The 20,798-nt window shown below is 43.6% G+C and overlaps 1 protein-coding gene across 6 annotated transcripts in view; it reads left to right on the top strand.

Annotated features, from left to right (window-relative positions):
- The window catches only part of EVI5 (ecotropic viral integration site 5), a 170,441-nt gene that overhangs the window by 82,883 nt on the left and 66,760 nt on the right, over window positions 1-20,798 (top strand). For all 6 annotated transcript variants that reach the window (XM_059728053.1, XM_059728052.1, XM_059728050.1 and 3 more), the window contains 3 exons: window positions 8,518-8,652; window positions 16,434-16,574; window positions 17,349-17,507. In XM_059728053.1, coding sequence (XP_059584036.1) covers window positions 8,518-8,652; window positions 16,434-16,574; window positions 17,349-17,507 — 435 coding nt within the window. The remainder of the gene's footprint in view (window positions 1-8,517; window positions 8,653-16,433; window positions 16,575-17,348; window positions 17,508-20,798) is intronic.

Raw genomic sequence — 20,798 nt, 5'->3', positions numbered from 1 at the left:
AGCTGTATCTGCATGAAGTAAACTGCAGGACTGGGGCCCAAACTCAGTTGTAAGGGTTGGGAAAGGGTGCATGCTACAGTCTTTTAAACATTGACGCTAACAGACTTTAGGAAGAGGAGCAGACTTCTTGAGATGAACAATCAGGAAGGGAATGGAGGTAGGATTTTGGTAGGAAGAATATTAATTTATAATGTTGCTAGGAAGGGTTATCATAATAGTTGTGAAGAGAACACAAGTTTACTGATGAAATTTTAATCAGTCTTGATTTTTGTCTTATGTGAGATCACAGACTAAGATGAAATGATTAAGGGCCATGGTCTAAAATTGTGAAAAAGATTATCTTTTGTGCACCTTCTACTCAGTTGTTCTGAAAGATTCAAACACACATGTGGTCAGAATGATGTTGAGGATTGATGTCTAGTACCAAGACCCCTGAATTATCTGTAGCCTTGATTTCCATGTCTTCCCCCACCATATGTAGGGAATTTGGAGGTAAAAGAAACTTTGATAGGTTGCTGAATCCCGTTTTAGAGTGGTGTTCTATTTTCCTGTGAGAGGAAAAGGAAACTTTAGAAATTCTTTCATAATTATTTATAGAGTTTTAGGAACAGACTTAAAGCTAATACTAATTACTTTGCATAAAGAAAAATCTTATACATACCACATTTGACAGTACTTTAATATTTGCATCTATATATAAGATAAGGTTATCTTGTATAGGAGAAAATATTAAACATTTAGTATGGTATTAAACTTTGCATTGAGTAGAGGTGCACCCATACATTGGTCCCATATCGGATCGGTACTGATATAAGGAAAATTGGCTGTATTGGCAGTTGGCTTTTTTTGGCCAATGTGGCCAATTAAATGCCTTGTGCATGCATGTGGCCATAGTGCAGCATGCAGGCAGCAAGGAGCACAGCCCAGCAGTGTGGAGAGCAGTGTCCAGCTGGTAAATCTGTTGTGATGGAAGGGGTGGGGGGAGAAAAAGTGGGGGGGGCACATTGAGGCCCCTGTGGTGAAGGAGGGAGTAGGGCTGGGCCTAGGGCTGGGGTAGGGGCAGGGACAGGTGCTGCCAAGCTGGGGCAGAGCGGGGCACAGGACAGAGCTGCAGCTTGTCCGGGGGGCATGGGAAGTGGGGGCAGCCCCTGCTGCTCTGCGCATCCTGGGAGGGCATGAGGTTGTGTGCCCCCAGATCTGTATGTGGGCTGCCACTGTGAGCTCGGGCCAGGGTGGCACCAGGCTCTTCCTGGCAGGGTCTGGGTTGGGCTACACTGGGGGCGGGTGGTGGCAGCGCTGGGGAAGGGGGTTTGGGGGGGCTACAGTGAATTTTGGGGTGACTGCAGCCCCTGCCATAGCCCCCTCCCAGTGCCACCGCTGCCCACCTTGAGCAGAGCCTGGCCCAGCCCCTGTCGGGAAGACCCTAGTGCTGCTTTGGCCCCAGTCCGCAGCAGCAGCCCTCACACAGATCTGGGGGGCACATGCCCCCCCCATGCCCTCCTGGGGTGTGTGCAGCAGTGGGAGCTGCACCCCCCCTCGTACCCTCAGATAAGCTGCTCGCAGCTCCATCCTGCACCCTGGCCCAGCTAGGCAGCACCTGTCCCTGTCTCAGCCCCACTCCCTTCCTTACCATGGGGGCCTCGATCTTCCCCCTTGTCACACCCCTTCCACCACAGTAGACTTGCCAGCTAGATGCTGCTCTTCAAGCTGCCGCCTGCATATCAGCAATTGGATCAGTATTGGCTGATATGCCTTGTTAAAAATCAGCTATCAGTATCAGCCCAAAAAATCTCTATTGGTGCACTCCTAGCATTGAGATATAATTATCTTTGTTCTGGACAATATACTGACATGTCTTAATAGAGGGCAACTTTGTGAGCTTTGTAAAAGCAATGGATAGCCCTTAAAATTATATTAGACCCTAAATTTGGAAAATGTGAGTGAATGCATCATAAAGCGGTGATTCTTGAAAGGATCTCACAGGTTAAGTGTGCTGCAGGGTGTCCTGTCCAATGGGCACTGTTAGGTCTGCAAACCTGTATATATGATTCAAGACCTTAATCTGGAGATTTCAAATATGAATCCATAGGGTCAAAAACATTCTGAACTGTTAAGGTCTTTCTGACTTCTTTTTAGCTGAAGAATTGCACTATTATTCTTCTGTAGTTAAAAAATGAGTGAGAGCTAAGAACTGACATGTTCTGAGGCATGTCTTTAGTCTAACAGTGGAGTGCCTTGAATCTAAGGTGGTCGAGAACCACTGTCCTAAAGCTGTTCACATTCCGAAACAGCCTAGAGAGTTCTTATGGTATCAGCTATACTGACTAACATGATTTAAAAAAAAAAAAAAGTTGACAGAGCTGCTCTCTGGAACACTTAATACAAATTGCTATAATTATCTTTTCATGTGTGTCTCTACTGAAATATAATTTAAAGAGAGAAATGTAAACTTGTCAGTTCTCCACATGTGTTGGGTAATCAAAAGATTAGATTAAGAAGGTGAAAGTTCACTAGTATATATTTATTACAAAGTATCAGAGAATCGTGGATTAAATAATGTCTAAAATTCAACAAAATAAGGTAGATTTAATGTTGAGGTATTTTAAGTGACCATTTGTAAAGGTATTGAAGTGAGGTGAATCAACCCTTTTATTTCTAACTCTTAAATGCAGTCCCATAGCTTAAATTTTATGGAGAGGCAAAGGATCTTAATAGTTCTTTTAAATTTTCAACTCTTTTTCTGAATTTGAGCAATCATGTCTTTTATTTAACAAGACACTTTTATTATTGAATTTTAATGTATACCTCCTATTTCCACATTTAATTTGGAATATAAATGTAAGAATTAAGGGGCTCTGTGGGCATGAAAATGATTTAAAATATCATTTGAGAAGCACAAGATAGCTAGTATTTCTGTAGAAAAGGCTTAAGGAACTATTAGGAAGTCACTGTTTTGAAAAGGTATTAATGAATATAACTAATGAATATAATTAATGAATAGTCAGTAACATGTGCAGTAACTTCATACTATGTTCCCTCTACAAGAACACCTGCAAAAAATGGCTAATACTAGCAAATGTAATATTGACCAAGAAGTATCAATTTAGCAAGGAAAGCTTTGTAACTGGAAAGTGGCAAATAATTTTAGCTTGATTATTTAGGATTTTTTTTATCATTGCCTAACAGGGAATGGCAAATGCATATAGTATAGCAAAGTACTATAGATAAATTGAAGACCAAATTTTGTCAGCTGTTTAGTGTCGGTAAAGATCCTTTGAGAAACCTAAAAGATTTGACCTTGAACTTTGTAAAATAAATAAATCAATCAATCCCTGATTTCTATTTTGACCTTGGTTGTGCATTCTGGCAGTCAGTGAAGTTAAAAGTTAATCTTTTGCAGGAAGATTGGCACACTCTGCCAGCAAATTTGTGACTTGTAGACAGACTCACATTATATTTTAATTTTCTTTTTTAATTTAAAGCCACAATACTGAGGATCATAATATTGGTCATGGATACTATAGCTAATTTTGGTTATGGGCCACTTGCTAGATAATTAGAAATGAAGCACTTATGATAACCTACTTATCCACCCTTGTGCAGAATTTAAGACTATTTTAAGCAGCTCTTCAGTGTGCATTTTTTTCTAAAATGAAGTGAATTGCAGTTATCTTTACTCATTTGAAAATAAAATTAGTATTCCAAACCAAAGGAGCAAGGTCATGCTTTTTCTGGTTGTATGTCTTTTCTTAAGAAACTGGACCAAAGAATTATTAAACTTGTTCTCTGATAATCAGTATACAGAATGAGTATTTTGCTGAGGCAAGCACATTATACAGCTTGTAAGTGAAGTGAATTCAAATTCTGTAGTCCTAGGGGAAGATGATGGCCACTATGAAATATTGTTATTCCTTAGATGTTAATAGCAGAATGTTGTCCAGTCACAGAATAATTTAGGGCCAGCACTTGATTGCCTTAAATGAGTAATCCTACTGAAACCAGTGGGACTACTAGCATATGTAAAGCAATCAGTTCTTGAATGCTGTGTATATGTCTCTTCTCTACTTTACCTACATAATTTAAGTTACACCATATTTACTTGAATACAAGACAAGGTTTTTTCCCTCAACTGGTTGGGGGGGTGGGGGAAGCTCCTGGTCTTTATAATTGCGTACAAGGAAATCTCACTATGTACATTGTGTATCATTAAACTACTGAAAGCAGCATGTGCTTAGTAGTGGAACCAGGTATGAAGTTAATTTAAATGCAATTAACACTGAGCATGACTATTACACACATGGCTCATGTTGAGTAAACATGCTGATGGGAACCTTTTTTTGTGTTGACCTTAAAAAAGAATTGGTAGTTGATCCCCCAGGAAGGTACTGGCACCAGGCCTAGAGGTACTGGAATACTAGGCTAGCAGCACCAAGGGGTCAGAGCCCACCCTGATCTTAGCCAAAAAGCTGAGCAGTTTAGTGCAGCCCATCTGAACAAGATGCATATAGTGCCCATTAAGTGCAGTCTCCCTCAGCATTGACTCTCTTTAAACTCATGGTGAGCCGCTATACTGCATATATTTAGACTTCCTCTTCACTACAACAGCTAAGCTGTGCCTTTCTTTCCTATTTCCAATAATTCTGTTTCTTCACTAGCCTTAAATGCCTGGCAAACATCACCAAATGGGGCCTCAAACAGTTTACCCAGAATTCCTCTGTTTCCCCCTCTCTCAGCCTAGCACATATGATTAGTGTGGCCTACCATGAGTTGAAGCTAGACCAGGTTGTCCTGTGCCTCATTTGCATATAAGTTTTTGGAGGATCCAAGGACTTGTAACAAGAACCCCTTGTTCGAGTCATGAGTGTGGTCTGATTAGCACATGGATCCTTTTTGGGAGGTTTCTGGAGTACACATACATGCTGAGCTGTGGAATCACTATGGCTCGAAATGTTGTTGACCCTGGGAGGGGGGGCCCAGCACAGTGAACTATATGGTAAATCACAAACCTTTGGCTTTGAACTAATATCATTCATAGTTTGTACTACATATAAGTAGGGACCTACTTAACTCATGGTGAGAGAGAGCCATTTTCGTGACTTGCTTATGGCACAAAGGACCTATTTTGTGGGCCTTTCCAGCAGCCCCACCCTTTGCTGCTGATTGGTGGAGGGGTCCCACCATCACCACTGATTGGTGGAGCAGCCCTGCCATTGCCACAGACAGTAAGTCTCAAGCACATGAGAGTGGATGCAGGGATTGCCATGTTGTCTAAGTATTGTGGTAAGGATTTTGAGATTCTAAAACAACATATTATTCAAATAATATGTGAGGAGGTTTTTGTGGGGGGGAGGGGTTGATTCTGGGGAAATCACAGATGATGGAATATTTTGCAGTGATCAGCGAAAACCACAAAACCGCACATTAAGTAGGTCCCTACATGTAAGCAGGTGCCAAAGGGCTGTTCAAAAGAATGTTTATGGAGTACCTGTTCCAAAACTTGCATTAGTTTCATAAAAAGCTAACATGCATCAATTCTGGATGAACTAAGTGTATTGGTACTATATGCAAATTCCTACAGCCATGTTTAATTTCAAGGTTATTCTTTTCAGATTTGCTTCTCAGTTCCATGTGCTCAGGGGCTGTTAGTGGGAAAAGTTGGAGGGAAGAAGAAAGCAAAGGGCTACATGACCCCCCCCCCAGATATATTTACCCTGCTTCAGCAGTGGGAGGCGTACAGATTCAAGACAAACCTCCAATAATTAGATTTTATACCTGGAAAATTGTGACAAAATTATAAATTTTCCACACATAGAATCTAATTATTGGAGGGGGCATCTTCTATTTGAGTAAATAAGTATTTCTAACAATACACAGCTATGTGTCCACTGGAATAGGTAGAGGCATGAACTTACCTGATAATACTCATACAGAAAACTATAATTGATATATAAAATAAAATATAATGAATAATCACTTTTATGGTGTATGACAATTTTATGTTGTATGTTGCCCTGTCCTGTAAATCTATCTTCAGTTTGTGTTCTTCAAGTCTTATTTCTGCTCAGGGCTACCAGAATATAAACTGTACCCTAGTCTTGCAAAGCCTATTATAAAATCCAAAAGCTAAATCGTTTTGTAGAAAAAATATTTTTGTTTTTATGTATTACTGTCCATTTTTGAAGAATGTAAGTTATAGTGACAACTGAGTAAAAGTTTCAGTTCTAGACAGGATAGGTAACAATACCATGTTTGTATAAAAAATGTAACCCTTAGGTATGTGCGAAACAGACCATATTCAATTCGGATTTGTCCTGAATCGGGGACAGTGATTTGATTCATTGATTCAGATTGCTGTCCTTGATTTTGATTCAGCTGAATCCAAAACTGAAGAAAGAGACTTGGGGGTCGTCATTGACCACAAGATGAACGTGAGCCTTCAATGCGATGCTGCGGCTAGTAAAGTGAGCAAAATGCTGGCTTGCATCCATAGATGCTTCTCAGGCAAATCCTGGGACGTCATTCTCCCCTTGTACTCAGACTTGGTGAGGCCGCAGCTGGAGTACTGCATCCAGTTTTGGGCTCTTCAATTCAAAAAGGATGTGGAGAAGCTTGAGAGAGTCCAGAGAAGAGCCACACACATGATCAAAGGTCAGGAAAACAGACCTTACAATGACAGGCTGAGAGCTATGGGGTTCTTTAGCCTGGAAAAATGCAGGCTCGGGGTGATCTGATGGCCACCTATAAGTTTATCAGGGGTGACCACTAGTATCTGGGGGAGCGTTTATTCACCAGAGCGCCCCAAGGGATGATGCGGTCGAATGGTTATAAACTACTGCAAGACTGTTTCAGGCTGGACATAAGGAAGAATTTCTTTACTGTCCGAGCCCCCAAGGTCTGGAATAGCCTGCCACTGGAGGTGGTTCAAGCACCTACATTGAACACCTTCAAGAGAAATTTGGATGCTTATCTTGCTGGGATCCTATGACCCCAGCTGACTTCCTGCCCCTTGGGCAGGGGGGCTGGACTTGATCATCTTCCAAGGTCCCTTCCAGCCCTAATGTCTATGAAATCTATGAATTCGATGCTGATTCGGAGAATCAGAGATTCAGCCATGGGCACAGCTTGAAATGTTTTTTCTACATACCTTGAGGTACCAGGCACAGCTTGTGAATGCTGCGATGGTGGGGTGGATGGAGCATCCAACAGGAGTGCGGGGAGGCCCCCCACATGCTTGTGGTGAACCTGGAAGTGGACCAGAAGTACTTCTGTGTTTGCTGCCAAGCATGCCAGGGGGCTCACTGATTGGCTGTGAGGGGACCCCAAGTGCCCCCCCCCTCCCCATATTTACCCCACCATCTCAGCATTCATGAGCTGCCTGGTACCTTGAGGTATGTAGAAAAAAACATTTAAAGCTGTGTCTATGTTCAAATAGTCAAATCTTTCGAAATCTCTGAGTTGATTCAGAGGGTTCCAATTCGATTTGGAGAGATTAAAGGGTCTCTTGATTCAATTCAGATTTGGAAATTCAGCCACTGAATCAGGCCAAATCTCTGCCAAATCGAATCAGTGACTGAAGCTTTGCATAGCCCTAGTAACTGTTGCTCTTCAAGTTGATCTTTCAAAGTGGTTGTGCCTGTAATATCTAGACAATTATTTTCATGGAAACTTACAGCCATGTGCAGAACCATAAAGTTTGAGACACTCTTAGGAAACGGGATGTGGTGATCTAACAAGCAGTTTCTCCAGCAGTCTGATTGGAAATATTCCCCTGATTTTTTTTACAAGGAATTTGCATTTTTTTTATGTTGCCAAAGTAATCTTTTTTTTTTTTTTACAACTAAAAGCTGTATCAAGCAGCTTTTGTTCTTTTAGTTTAAGTTACAATCTATTGATCGCAAGTACAAGTAGTCAGTGCAGCCTTAGGTTTCCTTTCAGAGGAAAATGAGTGCTTTATCCACTTTATAGGATACAGTCTTAGGGAACAAGGGATTAGAGGAGGCTTTCATTACTATGGTTGGTCAAATTATTGCCATGGATATTTAATAATAATTAAAAAAAATCTTAATTGTAGAGATCATTTACTTTGAATGGGACAAAGGGAATTGCTGAAGATTTTTCTTTTACTATAGGATAAATATGCTTATTTATACCCACATCAAACTAGCTTTTCCTTAATCCTTGTTTCTGCATATCAAAAAATAATTGCATCAAACTACAAAACTTGTATTTTACCACAGAAGAGCATTTACTCAGATATTCCTACTGACTTTGTTTGGAACTAATTATGTTGCTGCCCACCAACAGAAGTAGAGAGTTCACAGTCTGGCATTGTTCGGGTACTGCTGTAGAAGCATAGAACCTGATGTTGCTACTGTGGATGGGAGGCAAAGTTGTAGAAGGAAACTGTAGTTCTGATAGTTTTAGCTTTCGACTATATTTTTCAATCTGAATCTAAGCAAAAAAAAACATCCTTTAGACTCTCAATTGATACTAAATATTTATTTCCAAATTTTATAGCATAAATGCAGTTCACGCTACAGTGAAGACTTTGTGCTACAGCTGGAAAAAGAGTTGGTTCAAGCAAGGCTGAGTGAAGCAGAATCCCATTGTGCTCTGAAGGAAATGCAAGATAAGGTTCTAGACATGGAAAAGGTAAAACAAAACTAGGGCCTGCTTTATGAAATTGTGCATCAGTGGGTATATTAGTCCTTATTGTTTCAAAGCATAATTGCAGTCTAATTTAGCAGGTTAAATTTCATTATTCCGAAGAAACCTTCAAAATCTGAAATGAATGCAATTGAAGCAGGGAGATTTTCTCAAGTTCACAGAGATCTCGGGTCAGCTGTACAGGAGCAAGTTGTTTTCTACGCAGAGATGAAAACTTAGCAGTCTGGTAATGATGGTTTTAATGCATACGTGCACTATGGTATTGAATGTTTCATCAAGAACAAAAGACTAATTCCTTATTTAGGGTTGAGACTAGTGGTAGATATTGAAGCGGAGTGCAGCTGGCTGCCTTGGGTATCTGGAATAGGGAACAAGGAGTTCACCTTCTTTTCATTCCCAAATTTTTAAGGCCTCGATTTTTTTCACCCAAAAAGAAAAAGCTTCAATTTCCACTTTAGTATTGAAGTTTCGAAGCATCTCTCTCTTTCTTGAGTACTCAGCATAACTCTTCCCTAATGAGCTGTCAGATTATCTTGTTTACTTTTAGGCTTGGAACAGAAATTACACACAAACTGATTGGAAACTGGTTCAAGCCTGTAATACAACAGAAGTCCTGCACGCATAAACTACTTTCAAAACAGCCAAAATCAGTTTAAGATAAACTTGGATGGATGTAGTTTCAGACTTAACTGATTTAGGTTAAATTAGTTCATTGAAATTCTGTCCCAGATTTCCTCCAGATCCAAATTAACCCGCAGTCTCCCAGTATCCCAACATGCTTTGCACTTCCCCGCAAGCCCCCTCTTGCAGGGTGGGCAGGCTAGGTGAATGTCTGTTCACTTGCTTATTGGTTCAGTCTACACAGCTTAGACTAACTTGCAAAGACTGAACTGATTCAGCCTTGGGCTTTTTGATTGTCTGTACTTAACCTTACAAAACAATAGTCTCTGCAGTACACTGAATGTTTGAGGATGGAATTAAATTGAATGATTCCAAATAATATACAACACACAGAGGATACTATACTGATTATGTTGTACTGACTTGGGGTGGATAGTACCTCATAATTTAGATCTGACGTGTCCGCATATTTGGGCCCCTGATTACACCTTACTTTTATGGGGTAAAATCTTGATTATAATAGGTAAATCTAATTATCTGAAAAGTTTAGTGGGTTTGTAATGGAGCAAGATGTATAAAATGTTAAGGCAGCAGCAACTGTATATTAAAACTGAATAAGAATCCAACACATGATGTCATACCTTCATTTCAGACGGTCAGCATTTACCTTTCATTAAGTTGCCTCAAACATAGATGTGACATTGTTAAACATAAAATTTCAATGTACTTGCAAAAATGAAATAGCTACTTTAGTCGTAGCAAACTGACTCAGTTCCAGAAAATAACTGTATTACAGCATCTCCATAATTGAGCATGCACAGTTAGGTCAATAAAAAGACATAAAATAACCAAAAACTACTGCAAATGCAGCATTTTTTCTACCTTTGTATTAATATAGCATGCAGCCTGGCCAAAAAAAATTCTGTTATCACATATTCTTACAGATGTGCTACCATTTTTTCAGGTAGAATTCCAGAAAACTATATAATCACTTTTTCATATTTGCTATAGCACTTCATTTTTGTGTGTGTGTGTGTTTTGAGCTGGTAAAATGGATGGTTTAGTCCCTCATCTATGAATTCTGATATAAAATCTCAGAATTCTGTAATTCCATTATTACTTAATTTTAGGCAAACCATACAGATCCCTAGATATGACAAAATTACAATTTTCCCAAAAAAGAATATTTATGTACCACAAAATAAGGCCACGGAAGGAAGTAGTGCACAACTTAAACTTTTGAGTACCTGACAGCAGTTCAAACACTTCATACATCTGCGTTGCATTGTAAGCAGGAATAAACCTGTTCAGGTAGATTCCTTTCTTATTTTTTTCTTTGCCTTTTTCCTTATACTGTTCTCGATTCATTTTTTTTTTTTTTTTTCCCATCAGGATCTTATTTTATTCAAGCTTTTTCTCTTTCCATATAACCCTTCTTGAAACAAATTCTTGGGTTTTCCGATAGGTCCTAGGGTATGGACAGATACTCTTTTGAAGCACTTCAAATCCTGCTCTAATCTAAAGCACTTCAAATTTGAAGCACTTCAGTATTGTGCAGATTTACAGGTCCCTCCCCACTGAAATCCTTTAAGATGGCCCTGAGTGCAGGCTGTGGAAGAGCTCTGCAGCTTGGGGGCTGAAACGCAGAGATGCCTTTGGGGCTTAAGTTTCCAGAGGATCCATTGATTCGGATCGCTGTCCCAAATTCAATTCGGCCAAATCAAATCTGAAGAGTTGATGCTGATTTGGAGAATCAGTGGTTCGGCCCTAGACACAGCTTTAAATGTTTTTTCTACATAACTTGAGGTACCAGGTGCGGTTTGTGAACATTGTGATGGTGGGGCAGATGAAGCGTCCCACAGGAGTGGCGGGGGGGGACCCTGCATGCTTCACAGTGAATCTGGAAGTGGACCAGAAATACTTCTGTAATGCGCTGAGGGGCCCCCCCTGTACCCCCTGGTTCAGCAGTTGGCCATAGGGGGACCCTGGGTGCACCCCCCCCAGACCCAGGGGGGACCAGTTGTGCACTCCCTGGCAGACCTGGAAACGGACCAGACAGCAAGTGCTTCTGGGCCACTTCGGGTCTCCTGCCAAACGCGCTGAGGAGCCCTTCGTGCTCCTGTATGACGCTCTATCGGCCTCACCATCTCAGCGTTCACAAGCTGCCCTGGTACCTTGAGGTATGTAGAAAAAACATTTAAAGCTGTGTCAGAGGGTGGTGGTTAATGGAAGTCAGTCATCGTGGTGCCCTGTGACCAGTGGTGTCCCTCAAGGCTCTGTCCTTGGACCTATATTATTCAACATCTTTATTAATGATGCAGACATTGGAGTCAGAAGCGGACTGGCCAAGTTCGCCGATGACACTGAACTCTGGGGTAAAGCATCCACACCTGAGGACAGGAGGGCGATCCAGGCTGACCTTGACAGGCTTAAAAAATGGGTGGATAAGAACCTGATGGTGTTTAACACTGAAAAATGCAAGGTTCTCCACCTTGGGAAGAAAAACCCACAACATGCTTATAGGTTTGGCAGTGCTACGCTGGCTAGCACTACAGACGAAAGGGACTTGGGGGTCATGATTGACCACAAGTTGAATGTGAGCCTTCAATGTGATGCTGCTGCTAGTAAAGTGAGCAAAACGCTGGCTTGCATCCATAGATGCTTCTCAAGCAAATGTCATTTTCCCATTGTACTCGGCCTTGGTGAGGCCGCAGCTGGAGTACTGTGTCCAGTTTTGGGCTCCACAATTCAAAAAGGATGTGGAGAAACTTGAAAGAGTCCAGGGAATAGCCAAGCTCATGATCAGAAGTCAGGAAAACAGACCTTATGATGAGAGGCTGAGAGCTATGGGACTCTTCAGCCTGGAAAAGCACAGGCTCAGGGTTGATCTGATGGCTGCCTATAAGTTTATAAGGGGTGCTCACCAGGATCTGGGGGAACGTTTGATCACCAGAGCACCCCAAGGGATGACAAGGTTGAACGGTCATAAACTTCTCCAAGACCGTTTCAGGCTGGACATAAGGAAGAACTTCTTTACTGTCTGAGCCCCCAAGGGTTGTAATAGCCTGCCACCAGAGGTGGTTCAAGCACCTTGTTTGAATCCCTTCAAGAGAAATTTGGATATTTATCTTGCTGGGATCCTGTGATCCCTGCTTACTTCCTGCCCCTCAGGTAGGGGACTGGACTCGGTGATCTTCTGAGGTCCCTTCCAGCCCTAATGTCTATGAAATCTATGTCTGAAGCATCAAATCTCTCTGAATTGATTTGGAGGGTTCCGATTCGATTTGGAGAGATTAAAGGGTCTGCTAATTCAATTCGGATTCAGAGATTCTGCCACCAGATCAGGCCGAATCAAATCGGTGACCAACGCTTCACACAGCCCTACCTTTTAGCTGTTGTGTTGTTTCCACCTCACAACCCCTCCCCAACTTAGGTCCCTCAGCCCTCCTGGGTGCTGGCTGCTACTACAGGCCTAGTCAGTTTCACCTATAGAAAGTATTGTCAGTTACAGGAACATCACTTTCACTCGGGGGCTGAAAATGGATGCCTATGATCTCCTTGCTGTCTAGTCCTTGGCTTAGCAGCACTGGGAGGTGCTGTCCCTACTGTCCTACTTAAGACTGAGTCATGATCTGCCTAGCCATGCTTTGCATCCTCTTCCAGCTCAAGTGCCGGATGACAGGCACTAGAATGACATTACAAGGCTCTCCTAAAGATGTATTACTTGCTCTGCACCATTGACAGCACCTTCTTGGAGAATGACACCATAGAGGATGGCCTTCTTTGGGTTTTGCCTGCAAACCATGTACAGTAAAAGCTGTGTTATCCGGCATCCATGGGGAATGGGCAGTGCCAGTTAATCAAATATGCCAGTTACCTGAGAGGCGTCTTTACCTGTTTGAGCTGCCCTTCCTACCCCGTCCAGAGCACCAGGGCTTTCATTTCCTGGTGTCAGTGTGTCAGGGGACAGGGAGAGGAGCCCCACACAGGCAGTTTTGCCCCGGGCCGTGGTCCAAAGTCGGCAAAGTGGGACTTGGTGAAACCAGAAGTGCCATGGTGGGCCTTCCAGTTTCGCTTTTGCCACATCGATTGGCATGCCGATTAATAGAGCATGCTGGTTAATAAAGTGCCGGATAACACAGCTTTTACTGTATTGGTGCTTTTAGGCCACAGAGATAAGCAGCAAGTGGTGGGAATGCATTGTTCTGGAGACCTGGAACAACAAGTCTCGGAGACAAAACTTTAGGGTGAACTGTAGCACCTTTATAAAGATTTTTGCCAAGCTGGCCCCAACATTCAAGAGCCAAGCCACCAACATAAGGATAACCTCACCATAGAGAAATGTGTAGCCATCACTATCAAGAAGCTAGCCACTCATAGAAGCCTGCAGTTTCTGGCTAACAGTTTTGGCATGGGCAAGTCCACAGCAGGATAATCTGTCCAGGAGGTATGCTGCACTTGTGGATGTTTTCTTTGCCCCACCAACCTGTAGCAGGATATTGCTGGATTTACCTGCATGGGCTTTCTGAACTACATCAGGGCCATCAGTGGCACCTGCATCACCGTCCTGCCCCTTGCAGCTTGGAGTATATCAACCGAAAGAGCTACTTTTCTACTGTTACTACAGGGCATTGTAGACCAGCAGGGACAGTTTACTTATGTGACTACTAGACAATTGAACAAGGTTCATGGCACCATGATCTTTAGGAACTTTAGCCTGGTGTCCCTTACAATGGAGGAGTTTGCCAGTGGAGTTACCACCATTGAGATGGAAAGAATAACTATTCCCCACGTCACGCTTTCCCCCTGCTACTTGGGGACTTGGTGTATGTCTTCTCCCATGGCTCATGAAGCCTTACACTGGGATGCCAAGAAGGAAGTGCTCAGTTACTATCCATGTAATTAGGACCTCCACATCTACTACTGTGGGAGCTCCCATCTCAGTAGGTGTTGACCCTGAAATGTCAGCAAGAAAATAAGTGTCCTTTGTTAAACTTGTGCAAATGTGAAAATAAACTGATGAACTCCCTAGGGCATTTCCATGTGTCACCTTTTGAGCCTCTTCACTTTTGCTTGTGCATCCTAAAACGCTTAAGATGGTTCTTCCCTGCCTCATCCTGGCAGCCTAGTGTAGAGTCCCCAAGCTCCATGGCATGTTAGGACCCTCTTTCCCAAAATCACTGGGCATGACTAATCACCATCTGGAAGCCTCCCCATCCCCTAGACTAGTACTGAAACCTCAAAACCTTTGTTTTGAAACCTCCATCAATGGTTTCAAAACAAAGATGCCCTTGACCCAACTTCCCACACACCAAAACCATGTCTCCCCCCAGGTGGTGTGTTTAGGGTTCCCCATATCCTCTACAATTACAATGTAGGACCTGCATGGGCAGCCTAATGATGTTGGAGGTATCTGTGTGTGCATGCCAGTGGTCCTGTCAACATGCTGTAGTAAGTAACAGGTTTATTTGTGTCTCCTGGCAGCTGAGTTATGGGCTTTAGAAGGAAGAGGGCTGGCTTGTCACAGGCAGCTGTGAAGTGATGCTTTTCAGTAGTGGTGAGATGGGGAATGTTCAGCAGGAATGTATGGCAGGGATAGATGTGAGGTTGAGGGGGTGATATGGCATGATGCTATGGGGCTAGTCTGGTATGAGGTTGAGGGGATGACCAGTCAAGATGGACTGGGATGGGTTGATCCATGTCACTGGCATCGGAGCTGTCATGTTCAGTTCAATAGTAAGTCTCCTGATCTGTGCTCCCAAACTGGAGGAGGGACCCTATCCAGAGTGTCCTCCTGTTCCTAGTCACAGCCCTTGGAGTCATTGTATGCTTCTGGGTTGATGCTGGAGTCAGCAACAAACCAGGGCTCTATTGAGTCTCTGCTGGCCACAGTCTGTGACAGCTCCTTCTGGCAGGCGCAAGTCACCCTCTGAGTGCCTGGGCCTGGTTGACATCATGGTCCTTATTTTGTTCCTTCAGCACTTTGGCCTTGGCACAGGACTGGTGCCAATCATGGTTGTGCTTCCAAGCAAGCCATTTCAGGGGCAGTTCACTTATAGACAGTTTGGTTGTAATAGTTCCCTCTCAGTGAATGTTGGATGTTCTTGTTCCCCCAGTTGGCAGGGACAGCTATTACTTCTGCCCAGCTCCAGTTAGTTAACTACCTTGTGGATGGAGCAGTGGACAGTGGCACTGTTACTATGGTTCAGACTGCTTCTGACATGCTGCAAAGGGTCCTTGACACTTTTCAGACACGGGAGAAGCAGAGTCCTTGGGGTACAGGGTCAACAAATGAGACAAAGCACTGTGGGGTGCTGGGAGACTGACCAACTCACTATCATGCTGTGTTGGAGGATGCGGAGTACTTCACTATAAGGTTTGTAAAAGTTGTTTCTGTTTTTTTTCCAGGATCATTTTTAAAGATGAAATGGTCCTGTTTGAAATAGTTTATCATTGGTCTGTGCCCTCATTTTTTGAACACTTTAGAGACACTTGGGGCGCTACAAATGTTATGTCTGTCCATACCTCTCCTACTATCCCTTAATCTTAATCTGTCTTAATCTGTATTGCTTCTTGACCAACTACCATACTGAGTGTTCACAACATTTCCATTTTTCAGCATCCATTGGTGCCCTTTTAAGGATGAAAAAACATTCTAAAAACCAAAGCCTGGGAGTTCGTACAAGAGATATGAAAGCCTAAATGACAAAAAATGACGTAAAATCAGTTTTTCCCCTACATTTTGCCTGACAAGATTATAGTTCAGAACCCCTTCAGGTTTGTCTTGCATCCATTTTATGGCATTATTCATGACAAAATCAGTGTAAGTAATGCAGCTACCTGTCCTGCTTTTCTAGTGAATTTTCTATTTAGATGCCAACTACTGTAACTAGAAAAATCTAAATGCCAAAAGTTTGAAATACTGCTATCTAATTATTAGTTCACATTTAAAAGGTGTTTTTCTGCTTTAAATCCACACTTACTCTATCTTAAATATTTGATTTCAAAGAATTAAATGTCATCTGAAGGTGTATCCTTTCAAACATTTTAATGTGTTTAGCCAGTAATAATGGTTATCTTGCAACAAAACTCATTAAATCAAAAATTCTTCAAATATATGTTGAAGAAAGTCTTTTTTGCTGCAGAGAAACAGTTCTTTACCTGATGAGAATAATGTTGCTAGACTTCAAGAAGAACTGATTGCAGTGAAATTAAGGGAAGCAGAAGCTCTGATGGGACTAAAAGAACTTAGACAGCAAGTCAAGGATTTGGAGGAGCACTGGCAGGTATAAATATAATATACCTTTTGAAAATGTATTTTTAAGAAAGCAAAAATGAGAATATATAAGTCTGAAAAATGGGTGTCTGGTAGAAATTGGTGGATGGCATTGGGCAAGAGAAGTGTTAAATGAGGCTGCTACAAGAAACTTTACTTAAATGTACATTTAAAAAACATCTGAAATTGGACCCAGTTGTAGCCATGTGTTCCTACCTCATTACAGACTGAAGTGTTCAGTAGGAAGTACATCAGCAGAAAGTGAAAACAGGGATCCTACTTCCATGAGTGCAATTAAAATGTAAAACTTAGCAAAGTCTTCTTATTACATGTTAAAATGCTTGAACTTCTCCTTTTTCCAGTTGTCCCAATTGTCAATTGCTGCCTTTAAGTTTCCATTTCTCACTTCTTATAATTATGTATATTTGTGACCATTGTTACTTTTTTTGACAAACAGGAACATGGTACTTTAAAGGGTGCCTTTACACATGCAACGAGGCTGCTAATTACAGTGTGTTGGGGCAGACTCAATTGAACGAGCTTCAGTTAAAGCGCCCCCGCCACCATTTTTCAGCACAGGGATGCTGATACATATGACGCTCCAGGTGCTTTAATTAGAATGGCTCTTGGAGCCACTGTAATAAAGTCGTGTCGTCCGCTCTCCCCCCCCCCAACTCCTGGATCACATGTATAAACACCCTTTGTGAAGTATTTTGTTTTCAATTGGAGAGGAGACTGTAGTATTCAACCAAAATCAGTTTTATAAACTTGTAAATTATTTTAGCGTCACCTAGCTCGTACCACTGGCAGATGGAAAGATACACCCAGAAAGAACACCGTGAATGAGCTGCAAGATGAATTAATGACTATCCGATTGAAAGAAGCAGAAACTCAGGCGGAGCTAAAAGAGATGAAACAAAGAATGATGGAGATGGAAACTCAGGTATGATATTGAAAACTAGCATTGCAATGATGTAGGACAAGACTAATGAATTAGAGGCATAACTAAGAATTTTTGTGCCTGTATAGGGAAGAGGAGAAAAGACTCAAAAACCCTGGCAGCTTGTGCCAGGGCTGGGTTCTCTGTCTCTCTGGCAGCTGCTGTTGCAGTGGTGTGGGCTCCCCACACATCAGCTCCTGCTGCCATTCTGGTGCCCCCTCCAAGTCAGTGTCTGGGGCTGGTGCCCCAAAGGCTAGTGTTATGAACCTAAGCAAATATTGGCATCTAGGGAGCCAATTATAGCCTTTCCCTTGATAGTTATTTCATAGGACAGTAATTCCAAAACAGTTTGATTTTTTTTCCAAGCTGTGAGATGGATTGAGAGAACATTCCATTTACAATTTGATTTTTCTCATGCCTCTTCAATTATTTTAGTAACCAAATTTCATTTTTCTAAATTTTTCATGGTTGGCTTAATTAACTCTCTATACAGAGTGAATATGCTTGAATCTTAATATACTTAGAAATCTGGCTTACTGGAGCAATAAAAATGTTTTAATTAACTATTCTGAAATTTTTACAGGTCCTTTATATAGCTGACAGTACCAGCCTTTGATATAGATTCTCTCCAGACCCTGGTACTTTAAGGAGCCTTGCCCTACAGTCCCAGAAAGACTCTTTAAGCTGCTGGGTCCTGGCGAGCCTCAGGGCCTGGGGCAGTTGCAGGATCTGGGACATAGCCCTTGCCTGCCTGATCCTGAATCTGAACTGGGGCAGGACTGCCTGATGCTGAATCTCAATGCTCAGCTGAGTGTTAGCGTCTGGCACAGGACAGCCCTGGGGGCTGAGACAAAGTTGCTCTTGCCTAATTGGTAGGATTGGGCTGGGGTAGTTTCATAGTTGGTAGGGTCAAACAGGACCTGAGGAGATTATCTAGTCCGACCCCCTGCCATGGCAGGAAAGAGTACTAGGGTCAAACAGCCCCGGCCAGATGTTCATCCAGCCTTTTTCTAAAGACCCCCAGGGTAGGAGCCAGCACCACTTCTTTTGGAAGTTGGTTCCAGGTCCTAGCCGCCCTGATGGTGAAATAGCGCCCCCTAATGTCTAGCCTGAAACTACCCTCCGCTAGCTTGTGTCTGTTGTTTCTTGTAACTCCCGGGAGTGCTCAGGGGAACAGGGACTCTCCCAGTGCCTGCTGGTCCCCCTTGACTAGCTTGTAGACTGCCACTAGATCCCCTCTCAGCCTTCTCTCTTGGAGGCTGAACAGGTTCAGGTCCCTCAGCCTCTCCTCGTAGGGCCTGCCCTGCTGACCCCTGATCATGCGGGTGGCCCTCCTTTGGACCCTCTCCATATTGGCCACATCCCTCCTGAAGTGCAGTGCCCAGAACTGGATGCAGTACTCCAGCTGTGGCCTGACCAGTGTTGCATAGAGGGGGAGGATCACCTCCTTGGACCTGCTTGAGATGCATCTGCGGATGCACGCCAAGGTATGGTTGGCCTTCCTGACCGCGTCTCCACTTTGTCGGCCCATGTTCATTGTGGCATCAATGATGACTCCAAGATCCTTTTTTGTCTCGACACTGGCAAGAAGGGAGTTCCCCAGCCTGTAGGTGTGCCGCTGGTTCTTCCTTCCCAGGTGCATTACCCTGCGCTTTTCAGTGTTGAACCCCATCCTGTTCTCATTGGCCCACCCCTGTAACCTGTCTAGATCTGCTTGCAGCCTGTTCCTTTCTACTAGCGTACCCACTTCCCCCCACATCTTAGTGTCATCTGCGAATTTGAACAGGGTGCTTTCTACCCCCTTGCCCAAGTCGCTGATGAAGATGTTGAATAGTGTGGGCCCGAGGACTGAGCCCTGGGGAACCCCACTGCCCACGTCCCTCCAGGTCGAATAAGACCCATCCACCACTAGTACCCTCTGGGTGCAGCCCTCCAGCCAGTTAGTGACCCATCTGACCATGTAGGCATCAACACCACTGTCTCCTAGTTTCTGACTGAGAATGGGGTGAGAGACCGTGTCAAAGGCCTTCCTGAAGTCCAGAAAGACTATATCCACTGTGACACCTGTATCCAGGGACTTGGTGACCTGGTCATAGAAGGCCACCAGGTTGGTTTGACAAGACCTGCCCTTAATGAACCCATGCTGGTTGCCCCTGAGCATAACCTCCCCTGCTGGCCCTTCCTGGACGTGTGCTAAGATAATTCTTTCGAAAAACTTCCCCAGGACCAAGGTAAGACTCACGGGCCTATAGTTTCCTGGGTCCTCCTTCCTCCCTTTTTTGAAGGTGGGAACCACATTGGCCCTTTTCCAGGCCTCCAGTCCAAGCGCCATAAGTGCTCGTAGAGCTGTGCCAGAGGTCCTGCAATGATCCCTGCTAGTTCCTTCAGCACTCTGGGGTGGAGATCATCAGGACCTGCAGATTTAAATACATCTAGTCCCTCCAGAAGTTTCCTGACAAGGTCCTCATTAACCCTAGGCCTGGGTGTTTCACCCACAGGGCCCTCGGGGGTGCCAATGGGAGAGATATCCGGGTCCCTCCTCAGAAATATGGAGGCAAAGAAATTGTTGAATATGTCAGCTTTACCATCAGGTGAGATGACCAGATTTCCTAGCGTGTCCTGCAGAGGCCCCACGTTACCTGGCACCTTCTTTTGCCCCCCCTATATATTTGAAAAAAGATTTCTTGTTGTCTTTGATCTGGGTCGCTAGTCCCAGCTCCATTTCCGCCTTGGCCTTCCTGACCGCCCCCCTACATTTCCGAGCTACCGAGGTATAGCCCTCTCTTGTGATGGCCCCTCCCCTCCCTTCCAACTCTCTTGTGATGGCCCCTCCCTTTTTTGTTTGGAGACGTTCCTGGATGCTTTTGGTGAGCCATGGGGGCTTTTGTGCCCTCTTGCCCCCTTTGACTCGTGTAGGGATTACTTCCCTTTGAGCTTGGAGGATTGCCTCCTTAAGGAATGACCACTCCTCCTAGACACTCAACTCCCTCCTGCTCTGGGACCTCAGTGTTTCCCCCACTAGTTTTCTCACCTTGTTAAAGTCCGCCCTCCTGAAGTCGAGGGCTGCTGCCTTGCTGGAGACTTTCGCCACCTTGTGCTGGATGGTGAATTCCAGCAGATGATGATTGCTATCACCCAGGTGGTCGAGCACCCGCAGACCCCATACCAGGTTGTCGCCCGTGGCCAGGACCAAATCCAACAAGGCATCTCCCCTGGTGGGGCTGTGTACCTCCTGGGTTAAATAGAGGTCCTGTATGTCAGTTAAGAACCTGTGTGAGTGGTCAGACCTGGCTG

Source organism: Alligator mississippiensis, chromosome 5, assembly GCF_030867095.1.
Source record: "Alligator mississippiensis isolate rAllMis1 chromosome 5, rAllMis1, whole genome shotgun sequence".
Classification (NCBI taxonomy): domain Eukaryota; kingdom Metazoa; phylum Chordata; order Crocodylia; family Alligatoridae; genus Alligator; species Alligator mississippiensis.
This window is presented reverse-complemented; position numbering and strand designations above follow the sequence as displayed.